The 23,795-nt window shown below is 37.8% G+C and overlaps 1 protein-coding gene across 14 annotated transcripts in view; it reads left to right on the top strand.

The window, feature by feature from the left end:
- Window positions 1–23,795, top strand: part of unc-104 (kinesin family member unc-104) — a 120,413-nt gene that overhangs the window by 55,056 nt on the left and 41,562 nt on the right. For 12 of the 14 annotated variants that reach the window (XM_069504850.1, XM_069504845.1, XM_069504859.1 and 9 more), the window contains 2 exons: window positions 7,828–7,985; window positions 21,667–21,749. In XM_069504850.1, coding sequence (XP_069360951.1) covers window positions 7,886–7,985; window positions 21,667–21,749 — 183 coding nt within the window. In that variant the 5' untranslated portion in view covers window positions 7,828–7,885. Of the gene's footprint in view, window positions 1–591; window positions 716–1,046; window positions 1,273–7,827; window positions 7,986–21,666; window positions 21,750–23,795 lie in introns of those variants that run through there. The other 2 variants (XM_069504846.1, XM_069504847.1) reach the window with 2 other exon arrangements.

Genomic DNA, 23,795 nt, shown 5'->3' with positions numbered 1-23,795 from the left:
ATTTTTCATTCAAAATGCTACTCAAATCAAAAGCTAAGTGGTGGAGCTAATATAAGCTGAAAATTGAGTGACGAAAAGAGAGAAAGCGCTAACGCGTACCTAATCCATTTTCCTTTCAGCCTACGCGATGAAATGTGTGATTCAAAAAAGAAATCTAACACGTTAATTATGTTTAATTCAGCTGCGCTCCGGGAGTAGAGCATCTGAAATGGACTAGAGGTGTAGACTTGTAAAGCTCTACATTCACTAGCGATTAAATTCGCAGTGTTGCTCGCTGTTAAATGTAACTGGCTTACGTCGGTGTGACAAAAGTAAGTTCTCAAGCTGATGGAGAAATGATGAGGTGTAGCAAACGTGTTTATGATCTATAAACATGCAATTTTGGGCCTTTTCCATTAGTGAGCTTTATTAGTAAGCTAATAAGGCAACGGTCTTATTCATCAATGGGTGAGAGCCTTTAAGGTTGTTTGCGGTGCGAGCTGCGCAGTGGCGGCCTCGCGCACCGCGGCGTTAGATCGAAGGCCCTGGAAGGGTACCACGCATGCGCCGTGGCGGCTCCGCCGATGCCTTCGCCGTGAGCCCGCAGTCGCACCGCGCATACATCGGCGACGCCATGCCGACCGACGCTGCGACTTGACCGGAGCGCCCTGCTCTGAAGCACCCCTGAAAACAAACAGGAGCGCCACTAATCTACACCCTCGTCCACCAGACAAGGGTAAGTCCCCAGCGGCTCGCACCCATCCCACTAGAGTCACCGACCAAGGTTAAAAGCTTCAGATGTGCTTTTCCCGGATCTGAAATGGGCAGAGGGCGCCCGTGTGCTCGGTGAGTCATCTCTGCGGCGACACGTTTTCATGGCCGCCTCTTCGATCTCCTGAAGCATCGCAGGCGATTCGATTGAGATGTAGGTTGCAGTGCATATTACGTAAGTGCGTGGGCAGTGCAGCGGCCGTGGCGCCGGTACTTTCGACTCGGTGTTCAGCCAACCGTCCCCAGTTACGGCACGCGAGGATCGTTTTCAGGAAACATTCACCATTTTGTACGCGAACCTTATACCGTAAGCAACTGAGTTTTGCTCGTAAATCGTGTCGGAGCCATGCGTATGTCGCTCACGATTGTGATTGATACATGTAATATGTTAGTTATAAAGGAAATTGTGTGATTTTGCGTCTGTTGTGAAAGTGATTTCGAATTTTAATTGTTGCTTCTAAGTGCTTATTCTTCTTTTGTTTGAGTGCTTCTATTCCGTTATTGTGATCTCCTTATTCAGTGGTAGGTAACATATTTCGTTCTGTTATTTATTAAACAAGTAACGATAGATCATTACAATTTATTTTAATTACACTAATTTCACCAATCTACACTTATGTAATTTAAGACAAAAACATAGTTTTATTGAAGATTTAGATGATAATATGTTAAGCTATGCTATTTTGTTTTCAAACAGGATTCAATAAGAACCGTGGCGTACCTAGATGTTAATTTTAAAGTAGCAAATATACTGGATTAATTTGAATAATACCAAAATACAGAAAGAAAATCAATGATCGATGACCTTAGTGAACAATCAGTCGACGCGCCGCTGGCTCAGATGCCATCCGGACCGTGACAGGCGAAACAGACTAACGGATCTTGACCCGCTATTTTACCCTAATTCCTCCCAATGTTTTATTATTTACAAAGGCTTTTCAAAGAATACTTAACAAAGTGTCTCAAATTATCAATATAGATTAAGTTATATTACTTAAGTCTAGGTCTAACCCAGAATATAGTTACATTGCTAATAATAAAATAACACATTTGCTATCCAAATAATTTTACGTAATCTTAAATTTATTGCATTTTTTTGTATTCATTTGAAGTTCGTGAAAGGAAAATAGTATAATTAATAATAATTAATTTTTTACTTAGATATATTATTTCCAAACATTACGTCATTAATTATTAACACCTGCCAGTTCAAATTTTAATAATATGTTCTAGTCATTATTTCATTGCATATTTTGACGTTATTAAATATCTTTGAATCTTCAAATCAATATTATTGTATCTCAATATTATATTTTCCACACTCAGCAACATTCCTATTTCAGTAGAGACTATTTAATGATCTCTACTGTAATAGGAAAACTAGTTATGCATATAATAGCAAATGTTGTTACATGAAATACCTACTTGACTCGCTTCTGTATGATTTTGTTAGAATACTACAGTTCGCAGCAGAAAGTGATGTACATCGGCCTTTAGAATGAGATTTAGGCTTTGTGCGTTATCTCTGTCACTTGTACCCATATGGTGTTTTGTCGGTCTCAACGACAGAGACAATGCTCTACAAATCCGCTATCTCCTTCTAAAGGTCGATGTACATTATTTTCTACCGCGTACCGCACAATGTTGTACAATGGTACAAAATGGGTAGGTAACGAGAAAAGAAGCAAAATAAGCACTTTTGTTACAGTACACTAAAAATACTTTGAGCCAAACAAAATAATGAGCTACGAGTTTTCAGAAGCAAACGCGGTTTAAATTAAACTCCTAGTTCGTTAGTTGAGCGAGCCTCATTATTTGCTTTCACAGCTGCTACTGGGTCACTTAAAGGATTTCCTTTCATTTCCAACGCGAAAGCTTTTAAAAATATAACTAAACGAGGTTGGACGTCGAGATATTTTCAAAATTAATTCAGCTCTCTTATTAACCTTAATTTACGTTTTTAGGGCACGACTTTCATAAAGTTTTATACTTTGTGTAATTTTATTTTGATTAGTGCCATAACTTTTATTTATATTAAAGTATATCTTTTTTCGTCTTACAGTGTTTATAATTTGACTGTGAATGTATGTTTTGCAATTTTGGATTAAAACTTTTTTGTTGGAAAGAACATTGTTGATTTGATATGCTAAGGTTTGTTTTTCTTTCTACTTTTATGTGAGATTTTCAATCGATTTCGAAAAAAATAAGGTTATCTCAATTCGGCCCATTTTTTTTAAAGTTTTGAGCAGTAGCTATTTATTTAAATTAGATTATAGAAAATATTTCGTTTTGATTGCCTGCCAAATGCTAAAAACTTTGAGGAAAACGTAACACTTTGTATATTTAATGCAATAACAAGAAAAAGGATAAAGTAAAAAGCTGTAAACGGTACAAAAAAGAAATACCACAAATAGTATTCATACATAAACTCAAGAGAGCAAGATGCAGAGGACTCTTTTCTACAGACAGACGGAAATCTTGAAAGTGTAAGGGTCTCTCAAAATTGTACGGTGCATTATAACGAAGGTCATATACCTTCGTTCTATTCGTAGGCAAATACAAAAGAAATAGAATAGAATATATTTTTTACTCAAATACACTTTTACATGTGCTTTTGAATCGTCAAAATAATTGACCACTGGTTTGGAATGCCGTTCCTACCGAGAAGAACCTGCAAGGCATTAATTTACATATTTTTGATACAAAATCTTGTAAGGATTCTTTGTATAAGTATGATGAACACTGATTATATTCCAGAATGGGGGCGATGTTTAATCTTATCAAGATTATTAACATGTTTTGGGCGAGTTCTAAATATTTAACAGGAGTCTTAAAGTCTTTGTCAAGGCGTAGGCCAATAGTGTCTGAAGTATGCCTGTATTTATTCAATTGTGTACATAGGAGTAGGTTTTTGATTACTAGTTATCAGCTGAAGGCCGCGGTCGGATTTAGGTTTTTAAAAATCCAGAAATGTAGCCTATGTCAAACTTCAGGTCTATAAGCATGAGGACAAACCAATAAACCAACAAACAAACGCATTAACAGTCGCTTCAGTACCTATCGATTAAGGCGTGCGTAGGTTCGAATCCTGTCCGCAATTTTTGATAATGTATTTTAAATTATTTAGAAATTTCCTTCAAGTGTAGGTAAAAACACTATAAAAATTATAAAATTAAAACAAACGCACTTTCGCATTTATAATATGGATAGTGATTATTTGTATAAACTGCAATATTACAGAATCGATATTATTATGTCGAGTGGTCCGACAATATCTTGAGATGTTTTGCTTAGGTCCACACTAAACCTTTCACTGATTTCCAAAATAGCAATGAAATGATCGTAACCTTGATCAACGGAGCATGCAGTCAAATTATGCTCTTGTAGCGAAATGTGGTTTTATTTTCAGTAAAGCATTTAAGTATTTTTATTTAGTTTGAGCTGTGTCAGTCTGTTTCAACAGTGGTTTGTAGGATTTGATCGGACAAAATAAAATACTTTAGGAATCCTTTCACGGTCACTGCTATCTGTTTATGGAACGAGCTTCCCTCGCAAATCCATCGTGCTGAATCCCTTAACAAATTTAAAATTGACGTCAAAGATCATTACCTATCTCTTTGCTATCATCAGTAACGGCATAGTTTATTATTTAAATCTATATGTGTATATATATCTATGTAGTCTTATGTATGTCTATTATATTTTATTTGTATGTATTAGTGTATTAATAATATGTATTTTATATTCTTATTATATGGTTTAGTTTATTTAGCTATTGGTATTTAGGTTTATTTTACACCACCTCCCATTGTCCATTTGTTCGTTTTTTCCCTAGCGTTAAGGTTGTCTGGAACAGATCGCTATTTAGCGATAAGACCGCCCTTTTGTACCTACTTATTAAGATTTCTTTTTGGAACCTGTCATTTGTGTTTCTGTGGTGCAATAAAGTATATACATACATACATACATACATACATACATTTGATAAACTTCCTTATACACAACTATGTATATTTTAGTGTTTAATAAACTCCTCAACTCTATTTATTTTTATAGAGATATTAACTATTTATATATTACTAGCTGATGCCCGCGACTTCTTCCGCGTGGAATAAGGCTTTTAAAAATCCCGTGGGAACTAAGAGTTCCCACGGGATTTTTAAAAACCTAAATCCACGCGTACGAAGTCGCGGGCATCAGCTAGTAAGTAATGTTTAATAAGTCTGCTTGTGACACTGCCAAAAATCACGAAGGTTCACTTGTATGTCATTCCGTCTACTTATTTATAAATAAGTAATACTACACTAGCGGCACGCTATGATGGCCGGTTTGACACATTACAATAGTGATGTGGAATGTCAATTTATTCTCGAACAAAAAACAATTAAGTTTTGTTTTTGTACCTGATTAAATAGGTTTAATAAAACAAAAATGTATATGTTTATTTAATTTATTTGAACGAACTGAATATTTGAACGAAAATGAATATACATACTTTATATGCACACAAGAAACATATGAATACAAAAGATACCGAAAAAGGTGCCACAAAAGGCCATAATTAATCAGATTCGTCCATACTACTATTTTCACTGTCGTCACTGCTATCATCACATACATTAATAATTATATGTTCGTTTTCTATAATATTATCTATTTTCACATCTCTTTCATAATCTTCCCTTATTAATTTAACAGTTCTATTCACAACCTTTTCCCAGTCTCCTTTAGTCACATGTTCACAAGCTTCTTCTAATAATTTTAGCATTTTTTTTGTGGTAAATGGGGGTTCTGTATTGTGTCTTGCAGCATATCCCTTAATTTGAGCCCACACCAACTCAATCGCATTATACTCACAATGGTAAGGCGGTAACCGTATAACTCTGTGCCCATGTTCTAATGCTATTTCGTCAATGACGTATCGGATCTTGGTTGGTTTGTTTTCTTTTAAAAGACGTACTAATTCCGCTTTTAACATATTCATGTTTGCATCTACGCCATTTTTACGAAGCCATGCGACGATATCAGCTTTCTTTTGGGATTGGGCAGGTGGCTTGTCAATTTGCATCGAGTGGTATGGGGCGTTGTCCATAATTATAATAGATGGTTCAGGGAGGCTACACAACATTGAGGTAAACCATTCAGTAAACTTTTCTCCATTCATGTCTTCATGATAGTCTCCAGTGGTTTTTGACGCAAAAGCCATGAGAGAACCTTCGACAAACCCGTTGATGGTTCCGGCGTGACAAATTATAAGTCGCGATCCTTTTCCTACAGGAACTTTGGAAGTAGATGCTGCTGTGTCATCGTTCCAAGAACGGCCTACAGTATGGTTAGCATTAAGCCATGTTTCATCCAAGAACACAACATTTTGCCAATTTTTGATTTCTTTCACTTGCCGTAAAAAAGTATACCTTGCCATCGCTATATCAAATCTTTCCATCAATATTTTGCGTTTGTTACATTTTTTGTATCGAAATCCAATGGTCTTCAAAATCTTCGTTAAAGAACTTTCCCCACCGAAGAATAATCCAGCTTCCTTCAGTGAATGCACCAACTTTTTTCTTGTTGGATACTCCTTCTGTAAATAGTAGCCGTAAACATGTCTTCGGATAGCATCGGCATCAAAGCTATCGATGCCTACGACTGGTTTTGCTCGTTTTCTCTTTTTTGGTGTGTGAAGTTTATTTTCTTCTGTGCCAGTCTCGCCATATTTTTTTTTAGTTATCCGTCTAACAGTTCGTTGTCCAATATTAAGCGCATCAGCTACGCGTTCAACCACTGACGTTATAGGTAAAATTGGCCCTCCATTTTGAGCTTCACGATCGAAATAGTTACGAAGGCGTATTAGGAACTCACGTGTCTGACTATTTAGAACAGTTCTCTGCGTACGTTCGGTCATATCGACGAAATCCACAACAAAGGGCTTGAACAGAGTCCAAATTAACGAGCAAGGGTCAACAGTAATGCAGTATCAATATTTGAAATCCAAAGCCAGGTCAAAACTATATCACAATCGCATTGCACTGACAGTTTATACTTTTCGAAGCAACGTCAATTCGAAACTGCTTTGTTTTGCATTGAGCATTGACGCGAGTTTGCCGGAGGTAGTAGTTGTGCTAGCCAGCGATCCTATGTGACGATCGTATTAGATTCCATTTTTAAAAATTTATTGATATTTTTTTGCGATTTCAGAGGTTTGTCCACATAGTGAAAATTGTTCATATTCACAAGTACATTCACCCCTTAAATGGTGCAAACTGATTTTTCTACACTTGTATACATTTAAGAAATCAATTTAATAAATAAATTTTGAGTCCTAAACCTAAAACTACATTCGATAAAATTTATGAATCTCTGCACATCACTATCGTCAATAAAGTAATACAATTATTTCCTTCAAAGTCGTTATCAATTAATACGGAACTTCATGAGCGGACAAACGTCAAACCGGCCATCATAGCGTGCCGCTAGTTTAGGGTCATTCAATAAGTAAAGAGACAAATGACTTTAGCTCAAAAACGGTTTGAATTGTTCTGAATGACATTGTGAACAGTTCCAACACTTACTTGAACTTCCTCAGCTATCATTTCAACAGTAATTCTTCTGTTATCACGAATAAGTCCGTCAATCCTCGATTCCAACGAGGGATCAGAAACTTCCACTGGACGTCCACATCGGGGTTCATCACCTACACTTGTTCAGCCACTTTTTAACAATACCTACCCACTTGTAAAAATTCGCACGGTTCATACAATTTTTACCGTACTGTATCAACATTCTAGAAAAAAAATCCGCTTGGTTTTACACATTCTGCGACTAAAAATCTAATGACTGAGCGCTGCTCTTCTAAGGTGCAATCTTCTAGTGGACTTGCCATGGTGAACTAAAAATTTTGAGGTTATGTTGACATAAAATGATGAAACAGCTGATCAGAGTATATCCCAAGGTTGCCAACTAACACATCTGAAAAGATTGTACACACTACACAGTCTTTTGTCACAGAATTTGTCTCTTTACTTATTGAATGACCCTCGGTTTTCGTTTGATGTTTTTAATAGTTTCCTATCGTTCCAGGTGCGTGTCGGGTTCAGTACCGATGTGTTAGAGGCGCGGCTGTGTGAAAACCACCGCCATGTCGTCGGTGAAGGTGGCGGTGCGGGTCCGCCCCTTCAACTCGCGGGAGATCGCCCGCGACTGCAAATGCATCATTGAGATGACTGGCAATACTACAGGTTAGTGTTCTTACTTCCTATGCTTTTCTTCTTTTCACCCGACTACAGCAAATCCAAAAGGAAGGCTGTCACATTACTGTCATATCACTGTCAATGTCTCTAGAGTAGACCACAGACCTAGTGTATTGTCTATGATCTATTTTATGCTAATGTCGTTGTGTTCACAACAGTTATGATTTTGGCAGTATATGTATGTATGATGATCAACCCATTACCGGCCCACTACTGAGCCGGGTTTCGTCTCAGAGTGAGAAGGGCTTAGATCATAGTCTGCCACCCGGTCCCAATGCGGATTGGCAGACTTCATACACCTTTGAGAACACGGAGAACTCTCAGGCATGCAGGTTTCCTCACGACATTTTCCTTCACCGTTTAAGCAAGTGATATTTAATTGTTTATGCAATGCGTGCCCGGGATTGAACCCGAAAAGAAAGAAGGTAGATGTCTTAACCACTGGGCTATCACCGCTTATGCTATACCTTAAGTTAATGCTTTTAGGACCGCCTGCGACGAAGAATACCATCGTAAATTTCTAGTTAATATTATAATTTCTTTTGCTCAAACGAATCTGTCTACATTAAGGCGACATTACCACCCACAAATGGGGTTTTACGAGCCATGGCTGCTACAATTTACTGCGTAGGTATTTCTGGAGACCTTTTTAAATTAACTCCATTTGACCCTTGGTTATGGAGAGTGGCGTTTACTACCTTGTGAAAAGCTTTCTGTAATTGTATTTTTAGTGTGTCTTAAATAAATAATGTTGGTGTTCTTTGGATGCTTAGATATTTTACTCAATTTAATACGTTGATAAGCTGTGATAGCCAACCGGTTAGGACATCCGCCTTCTAATTGGAGGTTGGAGGTTCGATCCCGGGCACGCACTTCTAACTTTTCGGAGTTATGTGCGTTTTAAGTAATAAAATATCACTTGCTTTAACGCTGAAGGAAAACATCGTGAGGAAACCTACATGCCTAAGAATTCTACATAATGTTCTCAAAGGTGTGTGAAGTCTACCAATCCGCACATGGTCAGCGTGGTTGACTATGGCCAAACCCGTTCTCACTCTGAGAAAAGACCCGTGCTCTGTAGTGAGCCAGCGATGGGTTAATCATGATGATGAATACGTTGATATATTTTGACCTGCGGTAATTCGCTAACTCAGTGTTTATCATTGAATGAAAGCTTCTAAGCTCATTCGACATTTATTTTTAATCCATTGAAGGTTTGCTACGAAATATTACTTATATATCGCTCAGTGCAGCAGCAATGTAGAACCAACTAATGTCAACTGAGTTTGATGGCTTGGATTAGTGATATTCAGTCTTCAATGAATTTCAAGAGTCGTTATAATAATGTGACAGAATGCGATCCCATTCATCTATGGAATTTTTCTTATTTATTTTATTTTTTATTTTATTCGTTTTATGCAATCAACAGCGATATAAAACTGTAATATACAATATAATTTTACATAATAACAGACTGAAAATAAGGCCAAATAGAATTACAATTTTTTAATTGAATACATATAATATAATTATAATATTTATTATAAAAAATAGATGTAAATTACACATTCAGTTCATAAAAAGGACAATAAAGTATGAATCACCCTACTTTTGAATTGCTCATGTTGTTGCTTGGGGTGACTGCGTGAGTCATATTGCAGTTTGGGATGACGCCAGGATTGCAGCGGATGTTCCATTTAAGTAATAAGCGTATATACATATATTGTACCCCTTATCAGGTATGTACATGACTACAATCGATTTTGGTCTTTCCTGAAAATCAAAAAATTTAAAGAAAATAGAATAAAAAGACATCAATACGAGAAGTACTCTAATATAATTGCTAACTTGAATATTTATAATACTTATATTACTACTACCTAAAGTATTTTTTGTTTTTTTGTTCGGCCATTTTATGTGTATAAAGTACAATTAATGATGTGAGAACTTCTTACAATTACTGTTATATGGAGTCTAATAGCCCGGGATGCTGAGTAGTGCTTAAAAAAGATTGATTATTGATTTATCAGCTTAAATATGGTACCTACCGAAGCATTACCAAAGAATACTTTACCACAAAACAAAGTAGCTACTTATTTTCGTGTTTCTTATTTTATGCTATTACTACGTAAAGAACCGATATCCACTCCTACCGAGCACGCCTAGTACTATTATGTAAAGCCTCCTTTCTGTCCTTGTCCCGCTCGATTTACGTATAGTGTTGTCCTTTTTAATAGTAGGTGTTTAAATCTGTTCGCTTGTATGAAGCGTCCCGTCGGGGGCGTGATATCACTAAAGGCTGTGACTAATTTAAAGTACATAAGCATGGACTGAACTATCACTCTACGACAGAAGGTCAGACGAAACCTTTCAATGTATCAATGTCACACGAAACAGATCGCCTGGCGCTAAACAAATGTTTGGAAACAAGTTTGCGGTAAATCCGTTCCATCCGAAAACAACAGCCGAAACGTTACGTTGCAGTTAATTTTTAATAGGAAACCGATATTGTTAAATTTGTTTTGTAACTTTAAGGTTTGATTCAAGGAACAATCAAACAGGTTCTTACTCTCCGTTAGCAATGTGAACGAAGATTCTTTTTTTTTGTTTTATTCAGATACAAGTTAGCCCTTGACTGCAATCTCACCTGGTGGTAAGTGACGATGCAGTCTAAGATGGAAGCGAGCTAACCTGGAAGGGTATGGCAGTTTTTAATAAACCCATGCCCCTTTGGTTTTTACACGGCATCGTACCGGATCGCTAAATCGCTTGGTGGCACGGCTTTGCCGGTATGGTGGTAACTATAGCCACGGCCGAAGCCTCCCACCAGACCAGACCAGAAATTTAGAAATTATAAAATTCCAAATCCCTGCCAGGAATCGAACCCGAAACCTCCCACTAATAAGACCACAGCGCTTACCACTGCGCCAGGGAGGTCGTCAAAAAGGGAGGTTAATTAAGTCGTTGGATAAATGAATCAAACCAAAACAAATTGCGCTCTCGAACGAGTAGAAGGTCTGCACATTAGCACTCTCTCCAACGTAAATTGTAATTATGTGACTTTTTGCCTCTTTTTAGACTCGTTACGTAGCCTCGTAAAGCACTAATTACAGTGAGTGAAAATCATTAGAATGTGAAAGAATTTTAATTAAAATAGTCTCAGTGAGAACTGATGGACAAAGTTTGTATTTGCAGACGAACATTATAAAGAGCTCCGTAACTTTTACACGAAGGAACATTGGTTTAAAAAGTCTGCTTTTTTACTCTATATTTTTAAAAGAACAACAGTTTCTTGTTCTACAAAAACTGTTTCCAAGCCAGTTTTAATTATTTTGTTGACGTCTTCTCGCGTCGGTCCCTCAATTTTGAGGATCGTGGCTCCCTCGAGATATCACCTTCTTCACGATGTGGCGCCATTGTTCCCTATTGGAGGCCATACGGAAGGCATTGCAGAAGGGTGTGTCTTCTTCGCTTCTTGAATCTAGTCAGACCAACGCGCAACGTCTCGGGCTTCGTCCGCGGGGTCTTTTTCCTCCGATCTTGCCAGTGATCAGCAGTTTCTCTATGCTAGTCGCGTTTTTAGGGTTCCGTACCTCAAAAGGAAAAACGGAACCCTTATAGGATCACTTTGTTGTCTGTCTGTCTGTCTGTCTGTCTGTCTGTCCGTCTGTCTGTCAAGAAACCTACAGGGTACTTCCCGTTGACCTAGAATCATGAAATTTGGCAGATAGGTACTTCTTATAGCTGACATTTGGGAAAAAATCTGAAAACCGTGAATTTAGGGTTAGATCACACAAAAAAAATTAAACTGTGGTCATGAACTAATAATTAGTATTTTCAACTTTCGAAGTGAGTGACTATATCAAGTGGGGTATCATATGAAAGGTCTTCACCTGTACATTCTAAAACAGATTTTTATTTATTTTTATGCATCATAGTTTTTGCATTATCGTGCAAAATGTCGAAAAAATCAGACTGTAGTACGGAACCCTCATTGCGCGAGCCTGACTCGCACTTGGCCGGTTTTTTCAGGCCGCAAACAGATGTTTGACAGTCGCATCTTGATTTTCAATGTTTTTAAAATGGAGGCGTTGGTCTTATGCTCCGTCCGAGAAATGTTGAGTATCTGTCTCCAGCACTAAATTTCAAAGGCATGAATTCTTTTCTGGTCGGCAGATTTAAGGGTCCATGTCTCGGCTCCATATAGAAATATAGAAAAAACAAGCGTCCGGACCAGATGATGTTGACTATTCTTATTAAAAGTAGCCATAACCATAAAGTAAAGTAAAAGTAAAGTAAAATATGCTTTATTGTACACCAAAACCAAAACAATAGACATATAACAAAGATAGCATGTACAATAGGCGGCCTTATCGCTAAAATAGCGATCTCTTCCAGGCAACCTTAGGGTATATCATATTGAAGTTTACCTTGTAAATATCTTTTACTTCGTGTTTAGCCCGTCAATAATTAGATGCAATAATCACAAACCTTCTACTGGCTAACATTCCCTTACGATTAAAGACCTTATGGTATTCTCAAACTGATTTTACTAAACTGAATTTTGCGTTTAAGTAAAAGTGTTTCCCTTTCCATACATCACGTCATTGTTTCTCTTCAACTGGCAACTCATGAAATATGTATGCCAATGAATACCAAATTAGGACCTTCGTTAAATCATCACTGAAACTTTAATAGCGCTTGCAAGTAGGCGTTGTTTAGACGTTGTTTAGGCGGATTCGTGACGTCGTCGTTTGCGTCATCACTAAAAGACATTAATATTCCTTTAGCTTTAGTATTCTGGATGTTGATTCTTCTTCTTCTTCGTCGTAACACTCTTGGCAGAGTGGTAGTGGTCATCACGAAGGGACGTTTTTGGGGGCAGATGTTATACGCCTCACGAGCATTGGCCGACAGTCTGGTACATCCGTGCACGGGACCGCCTATAGCGGCCTTAATTTAGTCGGTCCACCACATAGGTGACCTTCCTCGCCCTCTGGTACCCTGCACTACAAGGCGCTCAATGGAGTCACTGTCATGCCGGGAGACATGTGCGAAGAACTTTAGTATGCGACTCTGTACTAATGCCGAAATAAGTTTTTTTTAAAAATAGAGATAGCGAGCAAACGAGCAGGCAGGTCACCTGATGTTAAGTGATTACCGCCGCCCATGAACATTTGCAGCACCAGAGGAACCGCCGATGCTTTGCCGGCCTTTTAGGAATCTGTTGGTCCGCCCCTTGAATAACCCCATGTTGTAATCTAGTGGGAACACCGCCGATGGGAGTTGGTTCCACAGTTTGCATGTGCGTGGAAAGAGGCATCTGGCACAGCGGACGGTCGAAGTGCACCAGACACCCAGGTTGTTTAATACCCAGTTCTTGGAGTATAGAGATGTGGATGTTGATACAGGCAGATATTTCTTAAAAGTGGCCATCTGGCACAGGAACATCCAATCCAGGATTATAGTCTTCTTCCAGTGAAATCTCTAATATCGGATGTTGTTTATTATTGGACTTATTCACGCTGCCGTTCACAGTGCGATCAAACCGACGGTTTTCGATCAGGCCTACGTTTGCTTTTAGTGTTCCGTACCCAAAGTGTAATAACTGAGCCCTATTAATGCCATTCTGCTCTGTTTGTCTGTCCATCTATCTGTCTGTCCGCGTGTCACAGGTCTCTGACTCGTAGACAAAATGAGTTACAGACCCGAAATTCTGGTATTTGACAGAACGTTGACCCAAAACCGAATATTGAATTAGAATTTCAATTAAATTATTTTTGAAGGAGCCGAAAAAAATAATCTTTTTTCTTGTAGGGTATCATTGTCTAGAGCGCATTGAGTTCGAATATTTTTTTTAATTCTTTTTTATCTTAAAATATTCAGGGCTTTACAAAAAATCATGTAGGTACAAACATTTAATAATACATTCCAAAACAAAAACATCACCCTTATATGAGATGAGGTTAGCATTGTGTCTCGATGGCCAATAAACGGCAACCCCCTGTATATTCACCACGGGGTGGCACATCCACATTGCCTTGATTGCCTTTCTTGGCTTTTGTGGGGTGATTAGGGAAGATGGATTTTTTCTTTCAATTGTTTTCCGTTTCGATTGGGCTATTAATTAAGTACGGAGTAGTAAGTAGTACGGAACCCTCTGTGCGTGAGTCTGACTCGCACTTGGGTGGTTTTAGTTCGTAATAAACGTTCTGTATATACATTTTATTCATGATCCGTAAACAGAACTAAATACATCTAATACCCTCGACACAAGCCCAAGCCTGTACAAATTACATACCATAAAAATGTTCATACGATCTTATCCTGAAAGTAACGCGAGGAACGTGTTTGTACCACCGAGACGTGGCTTCGGTGTTTAAACTCTACATTATTTATTGCGACTATAACTTCCTTTACTCCTGCAATGCATTTTCGATGTGGCGGTTGAGTCAGTATAACTTCTGAGTACTTGTATTAAATAATATTTATTTTAAAATACAACCAAGTGGGAGGTTTCAGAACTTTAGTAACTCTAGTACAGTGCGCGGAAAATAATGTACATCGGCCTTTAGGCCCGGTCTTCACGTAAGCGGAGCGGAGAAATGTGTGCGGTCGGCCAAACAGATTTTAAAAAAGTCACGTGATAATTTTTTCACGTCATTTATTATGAATCTGATTGGTTGACTGAACACATCTCCTCTCCTCTCCGCTTTTTTTTTAAAATGATTTATTTGTTCTACAAAGGTCTTTTTAAAAATTGTGCCAGGGACTCTGAAGTAAGTTTGCAAAACCTGTATCTCAGGGTCCCCGCTCCCCCTCCTCCGTCATTTACAAGCTTGGGTGGAGACCGGGCGTCAGAGTGATATTTCGGCTTTGTAGAGCGTTGTCTCCGTCAATCATGTTTATATGACGTTTTGTCGGTCTCAACGACAGATAAAATGCTCTACAAATCCGCTATCTCCTTCTAAAGGTCGATGTAAATTATTTTCTGCCGCGTACTAATTTTCGTCTAATTCGACTAATCGTCGTCGTCACTAACCGATAGACGTTCATATTGCTGAACATAGAGCCTTTGTAGTGACTTCTACAGCTACGGTGTTTTGTCGCCTGAATCCACTAATTTTCGTGAAGAAAAGTTTTATTATTTGGTAGGTACTCTCTTAAGATAAGATGCTATTAAATACTAACCGCCGCCGTACCTTAAGTAACTTAAGTAACGATTAGTAGAGTCGCTAATCGTTACTTAAGATTGAATTTAAACGAGACAGATTTATTTGAGAGATATAGTTCTGTCTCGTTTTAACTAAACTTAAGTAACAATTAAGCGACTCCCAGTACGGCTGTAAGACGTTTTTAACGTCGAAGAAACTATTACAGACTTTTCAGTTCATTTCATCTTCCGTTGTTTCCATCTTTTATGTTAAGATAATATTGTTCGTATTTTTTCAATTTAAAGCGAAATATTATTTGAGAAGAGATGTAAGAGTTTCAAGTTAGTGAAAGCAGAAGACTAATATTTTACACTGAAAAGTTTAACTTTCAACTTTTCTTATGGTAAAAAAATAAAATAAATAGGAAATCTTTACAATTACTTATTCTTCTAGTCGCAATACCAATGTTCAGGAGTAAAATAAAATAAAAGGATGCAACTGTGGAAACGAGATTGTCTATCCCAGGTGGGTTGTCAGGAACAAAGGCTTACGGACATCTATCTAGGTCAGACGTGCATGCGACCCGAGCTCTTTGCTAAGGATTTGAGAGAACTCGAGCGACACGATGTATGCAGGACCTACGAGTAGCTTATTTCGAGAAAGACCACAAAGAAAATTTCGAAATTTCAGCATAAGAATGCATGCAAAGACTTTCTTTGTGACCTCCGTAGTTTTGGTCGTTGTAAATTGGTTGTTTCTTTTTTACAAATAAAATAGTCGTATCGTAATGTTACATCATGGTTTACCTAAATCCTAAATATATTTTATGTATTTAAGATTAAAATATATAGCTATAAATCTTAAAAATATTTTATATATTTAAGATTTAGGTAAACCATAATGTAACATTCCGATACGACCTTTTATTTTATGAAAAGGTGGTTGATTGGCTGAGTGACTGACTGACTGATCTATCAACGCACACTCTAACTACTGGACGGATCGGGCTGAAATATGGCATGCAGATAGCTATTATGACGTAGGCATCCGCTAAGAAAGGATTTTTGAAATTTCAACTCCTAAGGGGGTGAAATAGGGACTTGAAATTTGTGTAGTCGACGCGGACGAAGTCGCGTGCATAAGCTAGTTAACCATATTTAGTTATCTAGATAAACAGGAATATAGCTAGTAGTCGTGCTACCCTAAACACCTTTTCTCCGACTCCTTGTACCAAAGCTTGCCTGATGAAGAACGCTTTAAGAAATTAACGGCGCTATTACCTGCGTTATGTTAGTAATAAGTTTTTGTTTGTAACTGTATTATGTGCAAATCAGAAATGGTTAGTCTTAGATTTGCACAGTATGTGTATACGTTTTAAACATTCAAGTTTTCTATAAAATAAGCTCAATAATTGAAAATAGATTTTAAAACTGAATCAAAAATCAGGTGCGACAGGTTAGTATATATGTAGAAGGTTTCGAAACTCGTACCTATACATAACATGTAGAATTTATTCAGTTCCACGTTTTCCGTTTCATTGCGCGTTAACAACAACAACCTTGGGTAGTGAATAGACCTTGGATGTTAGAATGTCAGAGTGGTTCTAGCCATGAAGGTGTTTTCCGGAATCGGGAGATAGTGGATCTTTGTGTTCGCTTTAGTTTGTTGTATCGTATCTATTTCATATTAGCTTCGTTTGCGTGGATTTAGGTGAATTTAAGGAATGGCTTATATGCATGCGACATCGTCTACGAGGACTACACAAATTTCAACTCCCTATTTTACCCCCTTAGGGGTTGAATTTTCAAAATCATTTCTTAGCGGCTGTCTACGTCATAATATCTATCTGCATGCCAAACAATCCAATTCGTTCAGTAGTTCAGCTGTACGTTGATAGATCAGTCAGTCAGTCCTTTTCCTTTTATACATATAAATAGACTAGCTCTGTGGCCAATGTGATTTCTCATCGGCAACCTCCCAGAAATCATTAGAATTTTCACATAATCGTTTCGGAGTTTGCCCCTTTAGGGAATAAAAACCCTAAATTCACGCGGACGAAGTTGCGAGAAAAAAATCTGTCACTTATAAAAAATAGTTGTCATAGACGGGCAGACATGATGAAACTATACAGTTCTAAGTTCCTTGTTCCTTTAAAAATACAAGAGTCTGAACAGATTTTTATCCTGGAAAGTTGAAGCACACTTGCAGCTTTGGAAGCAGTGAAACAAAATGAAATGAAATTACTCTCGGTGGGGTGTCTACGTCGTAAAAGTGCTTTTCCTTAAGGACGCATCTTGACTCATAAAACGCTCGTGTTAGTTACGACGCAGACTGCCCTACCTGTACCGCGCTGTGTGACAGCGCGTGTACCTAGCATTTACTAGTTTTTTCCTTCTTGCATTGCATTTGAATGTTTTTGAAGCGAAACTTCTTTACAAGCGTTAGAAGGCATTGAGGTAATATGCCCACGAGTATGTGTGCTCGCCGGACGACGAATATAATGAAAATGGTTTCTAGACGAAACGTATACCGACACCATTTGAATGTTTTTGAAGTGAAACTTCTTTACTAGAAGGCATTTTGTCATCTATGTACGTAAACACTCGCATGATGAAAGTGATTATGAAAAATGTTCTCACTACTATACACGAAACGCATAACGATCCTATGCTAAAGTTCCTCGCGGAGGAGACTGCTTGGAATAACTTATTCTCGGACTAAGTTAATACGAGTAGATAACGAACTTTCTTGATAGACAGTTGGAATGGGCACTTAAAATGGTAAATAAAAAACCGGCCAAGTGCGAGTCAGGCTCGCGTATTGAGAGTTCCGTACTACAGTCGTATTTTTTCGACATTTTGCACGATAATTCAAAAACTATGATGCATAAAAATAAATAAAAATCTGTTTTAAAATGTACAGATGAAGACCTTCATATAGTTATCTCACTTCGAAAGTCGAAAATACTAATTATTAGTTCATGACTACATTTTTTTGTGTGATCTAACCCTAAATTCACGGTTTTCAGATTTTTCCCCAAATGTCAGCTATAAGATCTACCTACCTGCCAAATTTCATGATTCTAGGTCAACGGGAAGTACCCTGTAGGTTTCTTGACAGACAGACAGACAGACATACAACAAAGTGATCCTATGAGGGTTCCGTTTTTCCTTTTGAGGTACGGAACCCTAAAAAGTGAGACGGATGTGGTATTTCCTTGCCAGGGCAGGGCTCCTAACATGAGCGCGCGAGACGCTTTGTTTTCTGTTGGGTGTTGCATGACTTCTCCTCGAAATTGGCGTCTGTGCAGGGCTCTTGCAGACTCTATATAACGTTGACCATTGACTATTTGTTGTGATAAGTTCAATATTAATGGCTAGGTACAGCAGCAGATTTTTTGCCGGGATGTTTCTCGCCTCCTTCGGATGCACATGTGTTTCCATTATCTTCACTTCAAGGCTTTTACAAATTACCTCTTGACTGGGGGCTTCCTTGAAGTTAGGTAATTGATAGCGCTCAGCCATAAGTCCGAGCTAATTTCAGACTTTCGAGTTGGGTTTGAGGCTTAATCAGTAGTTATTCCACCCTCGCCACCTGGGTGTCCGGTGCACTTTGACCACTCGTTGTGCCAGATCCTTTTTTCCACGCACATGCAAACTGTAGAATCAGCTCCCTACGGCGATGTTCCCATTAGATTACAACATGGGGTTATTCAAGGGGCGGACCAACAAATTTTAAGCGGACTTTAATCACTCAAAATGTGCAGTGATCACCTTTTCTAAGGCGCACTCCCCTGTCCATTACGAGTATAAGGTTGACGGGGTGCCAATGCTTCGAGTATCCGAAGTTAGGGACTTAGGGGTTAATTTGAATAAGGAGCTTACGTTTCGTACGCATATTGTGAAATGCTGCAAGAAAGCTTATAGAAATTTAGGTTTCTTACTTCGTACCGTCGGTGGCTTTACCAACATGAACGCTGTGGTCGCACTGTATAATGCGTTAGTTAGGAGTCAGTTGGAAGGGAACGCAGTCATTTGGTCTCCGCATGAGACTAAATATAGACTCATGTTGGAGCGGGTGCAAAACAAATTTGCTAGGTTCCTCTACCTGAAGCTGTATGGGGTATACCCGTTCTACCCCTTAATGTATCCTACGTTATTTGTTTTAGGTATGGTCGGGTACAATGAGCTGAGAGTTAGGCGGGAACTAGCACTTGTTACATATATTTTTAAAGTAATAAGAGGGGCGCTGCATAGCCCGGATGTTTTAGGGCAAGTCAGGTTTCTAGTCCCGGATGGATACGTGGGTCGGAGACGCAGGCCGCCGCTGCTGTGGGTACCGGTGGGGCGCACCAGCCTGCTCAGCAAGGCGCCGCTGACGCGCGCGCTTCGCACCCTTAACGTCATAGCGGGGAAAACTGACCTGTTTTGTTGTGCTCTGAGTGAATTCACAAGAGTTGCATTGGGGACTATCTGCTACGATAGTGGGGGTTTAATATAAGTTTTTTTTTAATTTTTAGTTTAATATATTAATTAGATTTAGATAATATTTAAGGCTTAATCTAGTGCATTAGGACCATTTCCTGTAATGCTAGATTTAAAGAGTTGAATAAATAAATAAATAAATAAATAAATAAATTCCTGAAAGGCCGGCAACGCATTGGTGGTTCCTCTGGTACTGCAAATGTTCATGGGCGGCCATAATCACTTAACATCAGGTGACCCGTCTGCTCGTTTACTCGCCCTTTTTATTTAAAAAAAAGTTAAAAGTACAACAGGTGTAAATTTATGTACCTTTTAAAAGGAGATGTTTCAAATTGGGTCACATGTAGATACGCTTCCTTAAAAATTGAGAAAAATCGCTTTTTCCCAGGAAAATTACATATACTCAGTTTATAGTTATTTTGAAACGCTATTTTACCTATTTTTCAGTATACTGACCAAGATCTGGCCGGAGTCCATACATTCTCGAAACATCTCCTTTAAAGTTTCATACACTGAAACAGTGAAGTAAAGCGGGTAACAAGATGAAATTGTTTTGCTTTAGGTAGAGGGTTTGCACCGTAAAAGGTTTCCCTTTAGGTTTTATTTTAACGACCTATAAACTACTGTTGCCTGTAAATAAGCGGAGGCGGGAACGGAATATTGCTTTAAAATTGAATTATCAGTAGTGTAAGCCAAAATTTTTAGTCAGTAGATTAAACTCTTACAGTACTTTTATCAAAAGGTTATTTTTAACCAACGCCCTATATGTAGTACTTCGCAGTAGACGGGAAATTCCGAACAAAAAATATTGCACGCTGCAACTCGTTTTTAGCTACAACTTGATTTTTAGTGCGATACTAATTTTGACACCTTCTTAGACCGGATTTTTGTTTGAAATAGCTCCCCGAAAGAAAAGCTCCTAGAAATTTAACAACCCCGTAGACCAACGCGATTATGTTTAAAGAACAAACCTAATAAAATTACTCCTCGATCTGCCAAACATAAATTTGATTTAGAATAATAGAAAATGCAGTGAAATAAAACGAAATGATACCTCTCAGAGTGCTAGATTTTATTTAATATGCAATCTGAGAGTCATAAAACGGAAGCTTTTGCAGAAACGGCGAAAATTTCTTTATGAATCTTTTTGCTGTGCAGCTTTCTTAAATTATGTACTTAAAACAGCTTTACTTTCCGCTACTTGTACGGTTACGTGTCTGCGTTCGTGTTAAAGCGACATGGCTCGGCGTCGTCCGCGGTCGATACGTCGCGACGAAGCATCATTCTAATCCTTGCCAACAAAGAAAACGTTTCAGAAAAGAAATTAAATATGCTAAAGATAAACTAATAAGTTGTGATAGCCAAGTGTTTAGGACGTCCGCCTTCTAATCAGAGGTCGGGGGTCCTATGCCGGGCACGCACCTCTAACTTTTCGGAGTTACGTGCGTTTTAACTAATTAAATATCACTTGCTTTAACGGTGAAGGAAACCTGCATGCTTGAGAGTGTTCTCAAAGGTGCGTAAAGTCTACCAATCCGCACCAACGCAACCAAAACCCTTCTCACTCAGAGAGGAGACCCGTGCTCTGCAGTGAATACAAAAATAATGATAACAGATGGCCTATTAAGAAAAATAATTAAAAATGCCTTGTGCTATGCCAACGTATTATGATACCAACGTTGCTGCGTATGATACCAACTTAGCAAGAATGTTCGATGTTCCATCCAGTTTTTAATTTTTGTATGTTGTTCGATGAGTATTGTATAGGTACACTAACATAACGCAAAGAACTATTAAAATGTCATTAAAACAATATCAATGTAAATGATATATTGTGTGTTTCCAAAAAAAATTGATAAAATGTACTTTCAAGCATGGTATGACACTTATGCTACAACAATTTTATGTTGATATTTTCATAGGTACCAGTCGCTACTAAGAGCCATATAAACTAACTTTGTAGAGATTCATTTCAAACAAATTTTTTAATGTTATGATGTTACGTGATAATATTGTGTTTCTTTGTTACAGTTATCGTCAATCCGAAGCTTCCCCCTAACAATAAAGAAGGCGCTAAGAGCTTTAACTTTGATTTCTCCTACTGGTCGCATAATGTGAGTATACAATATACATGCATACTATAGTTTTCTCTCAGCCTAATTGGCTAACAACAATATAGCCTAGGTCGCTTTGTAATTTAATCGAAGACCGTTGTGTAAATCCGGCTCGAAGGACCGTAGTTATTAAATGAGAGATCAGAGGCTGTATAACTTTTCGTACTAACGTTAACTATGTGTTAATCTGTCATTTAATATGGATGATAAAATGTCATATTTGACATCTACTCGTGTAACTTTTAGAGTTTTTGTTGTATATCTACTAAACTACTACCTATCTAATTTGACTTTTTAATCATAATCTATTATTGCATTTATCATATTTCATCAGGTAATAAGCAGCCAGTAACTATGTGCTTTTAGAAGTGTTAAGCACTAAGAGCCTTAACAGACCCTTTCTTGTAATCCTCACATCATGTCAAGCGAAACAATGACAAAAGTATGAAGCCATAGTTCAATCTATTCGTTCACAAGCTCATTTAAATAGTTTCCTAGGCACCCTGCATAACCAACCCAAGATATACATTATATATGTTTAATCTATTCCCGAAGCAAACAAACAGATTGGCTTCCGGAACAAATTTCCTCTACCGACAACGGAGATTAGTAGGAGGGGGTACGACGCGACGATTGGATATTAGGTTTCAATTACTTCCTAAAGTAAACGTTGGTTCCTACTACACTTCCCTATTTAGTTTGAGTTTGTGTAAAAGAAAGTCAGCTGAAGATTTTGGTTTGCTGTTATATGTGTGAAGCTGAAGCTACAAGGATCATGTAGGTACAGATTGTAATTGGGATGATAATTATGTCAAAAAAAAAAATCTTAATAATAGAACGTCTTCCAAAATTCATAAAATCTACGTCCACTGTTAGTTTTAAGTTTGTTAACCATTTTAAATCATCGATTTAACTAAAAAAGCATGTCTAATTACATCATATATCATACGTTTATGACGTCGCATCTGTGTATTTCATACAAGCTCCCTTACTAGGCAAGCGTTTTGACTAGTAGTTATCATCCCAATTGCTAAGCAAACTAAACTAATCGATAGACTGACAACGCAGAGCCTAAACCGGTGGACCCAGAGATTTGAAAGGAGGATATACCTATGAGGATTTTGAGAAACTACAACGGGATCTTTTATAAAAGCATAAATCCACGCGGGCGAAATAGCGGGAACAACCTAGATATAAAATCTGTCGATAAAAGCATTTCTTGGAGCGAAAATATTTTAAAGAAAATGACACGCAGATTTCATTATAAGATGATTTCCACATTATTTCAGTGAATATCGTTGCAAAGATGCATTTTATTTGTTTTTAACTGCAGGCTCTACTTGGATTCGTTTTTTTACTATTTATTAGGTATTTAAGAAATACCTACATAAAAAAGTCGAAAAAAAACGGGCCGAATTGAGAACCACCACCTTTTTGGAAGTCGGTTAAAAAGTGAAAGATAATTATTTTAGTTGATAACACGCACGCATTTTTGCACTACAACAACCAATGAAAGAAAGTAATTTTACTCGTTTAGAAAATAAAAAAGGCAGCCATATTTGATCTGGCACCAGCGGGATTAAGGAATTAGATATCTGTGAAGTAAGGCTTCTAATCGCAACCTTTGCTGTTTTTTTATGTGATCAACCGTCCTTATATTATTGATAAATTGTAATATTAGCATTAGTATAATATTATAAATGCTACGGTGTGTCTATCTGTTAGTTTTCTACGCTTCATTCGTTTTACTGATTTAGAAGAAATTCGGTACAGAGATAGCTTGCAACCCGGAGAACATAGGTTAACTTTGTCTCGGAAAATCATTTTATGTAGGTCAGCTAATTACGCTATTTTGCTGTATGACTCTACCACCAGTTCGGAAAGCAGATTCTAGTGAAAGAGCCTACAACAATTCGCTTCAATAATCAGAGATTTATATTACACTTGCTGTTGCCCACGACTACGTCCGCGTGGATTTAGGTTTTTAGAAATCCCGTGGGAACTCTTTGATTTTCCGGGATGAAAAGTAGGCTATGTCATTTCCAG

This window comes from Maniola hyperantus, chromosome 19 (assembly GCF_902806685.2).
Source record: "Maniola hyperantus chromosome 19, iAphHyp1.2, whole genome shotgun sequence".
NCBI classification, from domain to species: Eukaryota; Metazoa; Arthropoda; class Insecta; order Lepidoptera; family Nymphalidae; genus Maniola; species Maniola hyperantus.
Note: the sequence above shows the minus strand (reverse complement) of the source record. Positions and strands in the feature narration are given on the sequence as shown.